Raw genomic sequence first — 7641 nt, 5'->3', positions numbered from 1 at the left:
GCAGACAGCCCAAAATGTTGTTCTCTAGGCAGGTGAGTTGCCTGTGTATCTTGGTGCAAAGGTTTATCTGTGATCTCCCATTTTGATCATTGAGAGCCCTGAATTCACCCACAGCTTATCTAATCAGTGCCACATTCGCTCAAATAAGAGTAAAGTGGTGCATTTTTGTAGGAAGAATGAGGAGAAGCAATATAAACTAAATGGTACAATTTTAAAGGGAGTGCAGGAACAGGGAGACCTGGGGGTTCACATACACAAAGCATTGATGATGGCCGGACAAGCTATAATAGAGTACAAAAACAAGGAACGTATGCTAAACCTTTGAAGGTATGAGGCGTGAACTGGCTAGGATAGATTGGCGAATGACTGTGGTTGACTGTGGATGGGCAATGGCAGACATTTAGAGACCGCATGGATGAACTACAACAATTGTACATTCCTGTCTGGCATAAAAATAAAAAAGGGAAGGTGGCTCAACCGTGGCTATCAAGGGAAATCAGGGATAGTATTAATGCCAAGGAAGTGGCATACAAATTGGCCAGAAATAGCAGCGAACCCGGGGACTGGGAGAAATTTAGAACTCAGCAGAGGAGGACAAAGGGTTTGATTAGGGCAGGGAAAATGGAGTACGAGAAGAAGCTTGCAGGGAACATTAAGACGGATTGCAAAAGTTTCTATAGATATGTAAAGAGAAAAAGGTTAGAAAAGACAAACGTAGGTCCCCTGCAGTCAGAATCAGGGGAAGTCATAACGGGGAACAAAGAAGTGGCGGACCAATTGAACAAGTACTTTGGTGCGGTATTCACTAAGGAGGACACAAACAACCTTCCGGATATAAAAGGGGTCAGAGGGTCTAGTAAGGAGGAGGAACTGAGGGAAATCCTTATTAGTCGGGAAATTGTGTTGGGGAAATTGATGGGATTGAAGGCCGATAAATCCCCAGGGCCTGATGGACTGCATCCCAGAGTACTTAAGGAGATGGCCTTGGAAATAGCGGATGCATTGACAGTCATTTTCCAACATTCCATTGACTCTGGATCAGTTCCTACGGAGTGGAAGGTAGTCAAAAACCCCACTTTTTAAAAAAAGTAGGGAGAGAGAAAACAGGGAATTATAGACCGGTCAGCCTGACATCGGTAATGGGTAAAATGATGGAATCAATAATTAAGGATGTCATAGCAGTGCATTTGGAAAGAGGTGACATGATAGGTCCAAGTCAGCATGGATTTGTGAAAGGGAAATCATGCTTGACAAATCTTCTGGAATTTTTTGAGGATGTTTCCAGTGGAGTGGACAAGGGAGAACCAGTTGATGTGGTATATTTGAACTTTCAGAAGGCTTTCGACAAGGTCCCACACAAGAGATTACTGTGCAAAATTAAAGCACATGGGATTAGGGGTAGTGTGCTGACATGGATTGAGAACTGGTTGTCAGACAGGAAGCAAAGAGTAGGAGTAAATGGGGACTTTTCAGAATGGCAGGCAGTGACTAGTGGGGTACCGTAAGGTTCTGTGCTGGGGCCCCAGCTGTTTACACTGTACATTAATGATTTAGACGAGGGGATTAAATGTAGTATCTCCAAATTTGCGGATGACACTAAGTTGGGTGGCAGTGTGAGCTGCGAGGAGGATGCTAAGAGGCTGCAGAGCGACTTGGATAGGTTAGGTGAGTGGGCAAATGCATGGCAGATGAAGTATAATGTGGATAAATGTGAGGTTATCCACTTTGGTGGTAAAAACAGAGACAGACTATTATCTGAATGGTGACAGATTAGGAAAAGGGGAGGTGCAACAAGACCTGGGTGTCATGGTACATCAGTCATTGAAGGTTGGCATGCAGGTACAGCAGGCGGTTAAGAAAGCAAATGGCATGTTGGCCTTCATAGCGAGGGGATTTGAGTACAGGGGCAGGGAGGTGTTGCTACAGTTGTACAGGGCCTTGGTGAGGCCACACCTGGAGTATTGTGTACAGTTTTGGTCTCCTAACCTGAGGAAGGACATTCTTGCTATTGAGGGAGTGCAGCGAAGGTTCACCAGACTGATTCCCGGGATGGCGGGACTGACATATCAAGAAAGACTGGATCAACTGGGCTTGTATTCACTGGAGTTCAGAAGAATGAGAGGGGACCTCATAGAAACGTTTAAAATTCTGACGGGGTTAGACAGGTTAGATGCAGGAAGAATGTTCCCAATGTTGGGAAGTCCAGAACCAGGGGACACAGTCTAAGGATAAGGGGTAAGCCATTTAGGACCGAGATTAGGAGAAACTTCTTCACCCAGAGAGTGGTGAACCTGTGGAATTCTCTACCACAGAAAGTTGTTGAGGCCAATTCACTAAATATATTCAAAAAGGAGTTAGATGAAGTCCTTACTACTAGGGGGATCAAGGGGTATGGCGAGAAAGCAGGAATGGGGTACTGAAGTTGCATGTTCAGCCATGAACTCATTGAATGGCGGTGCAGGCTAGAAGGGCCGAATGGCCTACTCCTGCACCTATTTTCTATGTTTCTAAACCTTTTTAAGCTACTGGTTAGGCCTCAGCTGGAGTATTGTGTACAATTCTGAGCACCATATTTTGGGAAGGATGCCTTCGAGAGGGTGCAGAGAAGATTTACTAGAATTATACCAGTGAGGAGGGACTTCAGTTATATGGATAGACTAGAGAAGCTGGGGTGCTTCTCCTTTGGACAGAGAAGGTTAAGGGGAGATTTAATATAGGTGTTCAAAACCATAAAGGATTTTGGTAAAATAAATAAAGAGAAACGCTTTCCACTGGCAATTGGATTGGTAACCAAAGAACACAGATTTAGGATAATTGGCAAAGGAACCAGAGGGGAGAATTTTTTTTACGCAGCGAGTTGTTATGTTCTGGAAAACATTGTGTGAAAGGGTGGTGGAAGGAGATTCAATGGTAACATTCAAAAAGGAATTGGATATATACTTGACAAAGAACAACTTGTAGGGCTATGGAGAAAGAGAAGGGTAGGACTAATTGGATAGCGCTTTGAAAGAGGCGCACAGGTACGTTGGGCTGAACAGCCTCCTTCTGTGCTGTAAAATTCTCAGAAAGATTGGGTCTAAGAACTGTCCTATGATACTAATGACAGATCCGTACCAAAGTATGCATATCACTAATCTTTCACGCTAAAGTAAGAGCTAGCAAAGTTAGTTTTCATTAATGAAATATTACACAGTTTACTTGGACTGGCTCCAGATTAAAAAATGGAATTAGCCAATGAACAATAGCCTAATCACATACGAGGATTCATTTCAAGGGCATCTGGTTATAAGTGAAAATAAGTTATTCTTAACTTACACAAATTACTAGTGAGGCCACATTTGGAATACTATGCACAGTTCTAGCACCTAAAAAGATATTGATGTGTTGGAGTGGATGAATTGAAATGTGATAAAGATGATTTAGAAGTTATGAAGACTCCTTGACTTAGGTTCTTCCATATGGGTTTTGTAGATTTGCACATTGGAGAAGTTGAAACCCTGAGAAGAACCTGAACTGGAAATTCATTATGGCCTGTTTTCGACCCAGCAGCGCACCGGACGACTACGTGTGCCCCAACCAATAGGACCAAAGCTGGTCTGAAAAGTTGGGTGGGCTGCCTGTCGTGCCTCAGTTTACCCAGTTGAAAAAATTAATACCTGGCCACTAGCATCTCCAGCAACGGCCCAAAGTTAAGTCCCAAGAAGGGTGGGGCGGAGCAGCCACAGCTGATCACAAGTACTGTGGAGTTGGGGAGCACTCTACAGCAATGATTACTGATACATAAAAAAAAATGACATTTTGTTGGAGCCCACACAGGCCGGTGAAGAATCCTAAGCGAGCAGCTCCGTGGATCAGCAACCAATTTCGGCAAGGGGATTTAAAACAGCCATTAGCCCCTTGATTTACATATGCAAAGGGATAAACACTTGTTTTAGGCAGCTGTTCAGAATGCCTACAAAGCCAATTACATCAATATGGTTCCCATATTGCAGGTGCTGACTGGGTGCAGGATGTTATGGCACCAAATTGGTACATTTCTTCCCATTTTCTGCTTGGAAAATGGACACAATAAGGATTAATTTCTACCCCATGGCCTTGCACCTGCCCTCCCCCTCCCCATTTGCAAAAATGATCAATAAAAAAATGTTTGCTGGGCCACACAAAGCTCTGGATTTGGAATTCCTGCTGAGCATGAATGAGGCACTTATCAGATGATCTGTGGGTGAATTTACACACAAATGACTTTTCTTCTTTCTATCTTTATCCTGTAGCTCAGAGAAATTGACTGACTTTGAAATCAGTAATGCTGTAGAGATTCCTGCTCCAAATGATGAGAATACATGTTAATTTTCTATTAGTGTTGGTGCTTGCTGATACTGGTGACACATGGGTAAGTGCAGCTACTATGTAATTTTTAGAACTGAACCAAAAAATGCACTGAGTTACATCAAAGTAAAAATATAAATAACAAAAATGCTTTTTCTACTGCCAACGATTACAGAAAATGAACTAAGGTGCAGTTAGAATGTGACCTATATACACTGTAGTGGGGGCAGATTACCTGACAAAGATGGAAACAACATGGCATAAATCTCTTAAAGTGACATTAGCAGTTCTACCAATGAAACAAAATCCTATTTGTATGCTGAAGGTGAATGGATAAAGAAATATGATCAGTGTGGAAGAAAGAGGCTTCAAGAAAAGGCGAGCTTGATTGGCTGAATGGTCTCGTTATATGTCTACATTCTTTAGAAACTTAGCAGGTGTAGAAATTAAAATGGACAAAGTCGGCTTAATTGGACAAACATTACTTTAACTACTCTGTTTACTCTTTTATTTGGCAACAAGACATCAAAACTTATAGATTTTGTTTCTTTAATGGATCTTCATCTTCTGTGCTGATAAAAATGATTAAACATTTTCTCAGCAGTTTTTAAATCTGACTGAAATATTTGAAAATAGGCTCTAGTACTTAACATTCAATAGATTTACTAAAGATTACAATATTATAGTCATGATTACAGATAATAGGTTATCTAGATATGTGTCATGCATTGAGGAGTTCATGCTCTTTGTCAGTTCGTCCAATAGCATCTGGGTTTGATAATGGGTCCAAGTCAGCAAAAAGGTTAAACCATGTAGACAGGTCAGTTGGATTTTTCTGAGCAGCTGTAAACATAAGAAGTAACTATGTGTTATCACACTGTCTGACAATGCATGTCAAATTCTTATTATTGTAATGCCAGATTTATATGACAAAACATAAACTTCATTATAGGATAGACCAGGCTGTGTGTAATTTTTGCCTATATGTATGTGTAACTTCAACTGAAACTCATTAGATTCAGCATTTGATAATATAAAAGGTAGTTGTCCCTAGAGAGGACAAATTCAGCACATCTACCGGACTGTATTACATTTATATTTTGTACTCGTGCTTCATAAATGAGGATTATTATTATAATAAATGTCAGCAGCTTTCTCATTACCAAATGGACTCAGCTCAGAGCATGAAATAAAATATGATTCTGGGCTTCAATATCATCGGAACACAGATGCTGAATCATTGCTTGCACCTTTGCCATCTATTTGAATTTTATAATTATGTATTAGCACATCTCTAATGGGGTTGCTCGCAGAAAATCGCAGAGGATACACTGAAATATGACAGGAAGAAAATGGGAAGCATTCAGGAAATGTGTATTATATACAAGACTTTTAATATAATGTTGAAAAGATTTAGCCGTGGTGCCTCCCTCACTCCTCATATCCTATGTAAGAAATGTTTTCAACTTCAACAGTAAGTTCACCCATCACCCTTGTGTTCACTGACCTACATTGGCTCCCAGTCTTGCAATGCCTCGATTTTAAAATTCTCATCTTAGTGTTCAAATCCCTCCATGGCCTTGCCCCACGCTACCTCTATAACTGCCTCCAGCCAGCCCTACAACCCTCTGGGAAATCTTTGTTCCTCCAACTGTGCCCTCTTGTGGATCCCCCATTTCCTTTGCACCACCACTGGCGATTGTGCCTTCAGCCATATTGGTCCTAAGATCTGGAACTCCCTCCCTAAACCTCTCCATCTCTGCTCCTTTAAGACACTCCTTAAAACCTAGCTCTTTCACCTGTCCTAATATCTCCTTATGTGGCTCAGTGTCAAATTTTGTTTGATAACGCTCCTGTGAAGTGCCTTGGGACATTTTACTATGTTAAATGTACTAGATAAATGCAAGTTGTTGTTGTTGTAGTAAGTGGCTAGCCAAGGAAGAAATTAGAACTATAAAATATGCTAACAAAGGACGAGCATGTGATCCTGAATGATGACTTGCTCCAAGTATTAGGGAAGAATGATGCGAGAAAAATGCTCTCCCCAAAATGAGATAACTTCGACAAAATGTGACTTTGATATAATGGATAATGGACATTCTAGACAGGTTAACCAGGCTTAAAACCAATACATTTCCAGAGATTCATGGTATTTGACACTGTGATCCCCACTCTCTGGACCACACTTCCCTCTTTACTGAGGAAGCTGAGCATGAATGTAGCAATAAAGGGAAAAATAAGCATAGCAGATAATTTATAAAATTATCAGTAACATACACATCCAGCACTTCACTGTGTAGGTTACAGACTAACTGGTGATCTTACATGGCACTCTTTTAAAGAAATAACAGATGGTATGATTACCTTTAAATGGATTCTTACTAATGTTCTCGATTAACCCATTTAGTTGCTCTGATGATTGAGATGTAGGCTGAAGACTGACACCAGCTGCTGCCCAACCTAAAAAATTCAGCATCGAAGTATTAATCCATATGAAATTTATACACTAAATACTGCAACAGCACATTTCTAAGCTACCACAGGCTATTAAGTGCACCATTTTTGAACAGATGTACATGAAGGAAACAAGTATTAATCAGCTTTAGCTCATAATACATCATGCACACACTACAACAACAACACCTTGTATTTATATAGCACCTTTAATGTAGTAAAACGTCCTAGGGCATTTCACAGGAGTATTATAAAACAAAATATTTAACACCAGGGCACCCAAGGAGAAATTGGGGCAGGTGACCAAAAGCTTAGTCAAAGTCATCCTCATAGGCACTCCCTCGGAATCGAGGAAGACTTGCTTCCACTCTAAAAATGAGTCCTTAGGTGGCTGAACAGTCCAACATGAGAACCACAGTCCCTGTCACAGGTGGGACAGATAATCGTTGAGGGAAAGGGTGGGTGGGATTGGTTTGCCGCATGCTCTTTCCTGCGCTTGATTTCTGGTCAAAGAGGTAGGTCTTAAGGAGCATCTTAAAGGAGGAAAGAGAGATAGAGAGGTGGAGAGGTTTAGGCAGGGAATTCCAGATCTTAGGGCCTAGGCAACAGAAGATGTGGCCACCAATGATTGAGTGATTATAAACAGGGATTCTCAAGTGGGCTGAATTAGAGGAGCACAGATATCTTGGGCGGGGGTAGATTGCAGAGGTAGGGAGGGGCGAGACCATGAAGGGATTTGAAATTGAGGTTTGCTTAATCAGGAGCTATTGTAGATCAGCGAGCACAGGGGTGATGGGTGAGCGGAACTTGGTGCGAGTTAGGACATGGACAGCCGAGTTTTGGATCACCTCTAGTTTACAT

At 41.5% G+C, this 7641-nt stretch overlaps 1 protein-coding gene across 1 annotated transcript in view; it reads right to left on the bottom strand.

Annotated features, from left to right (window-relative positions):
* Nucleotides 1-2086: 2086 nt before the first annotated feature.
* The window catches only part of ica1 (islet cell autoantigen 1), a 384634-nt gene continuing 379079 nt past the window's right edge, over nt 2087-7641 (bottom strand). Inside the window, exons 14-15 of the mRNA XM_070881029.1 lie at nt 6691-6786; nt 2087-5169 (exon numbers count right to left, since the gene is read on the bottom strand). Of these exons, the coding sequence (XP_070737130.1) occupies nt 5048-5169; nt 6691-6786 (218 nt within the window). The 3' untranslated portion in view covers nt 2087-5047. The remainder of the gene's footprint in view (nt 5170-6690; nt 6787-7641) is intronic.

Source organism: Pristiophorus japonicus, chromosome 5 (assembly GCF_044704955.1).
Source record: "Pristiophorus japonicus isolate sPriJap1 chromosome 5, sPriJap1.hap1, whole genome shotgun sequence".
Classification (NCBI taxonomy): domain Eukaryota; kingdom Metazoa; phylum Chordata; class Chondrichthyes; family Pristiophoridae; genus Pristiophorus; species Pristiophorus japonicus.
Note: the sequence above shows the minus strand (reverse complement) of the source record. Positions and strands in the feature narration are given on the sequence as shown.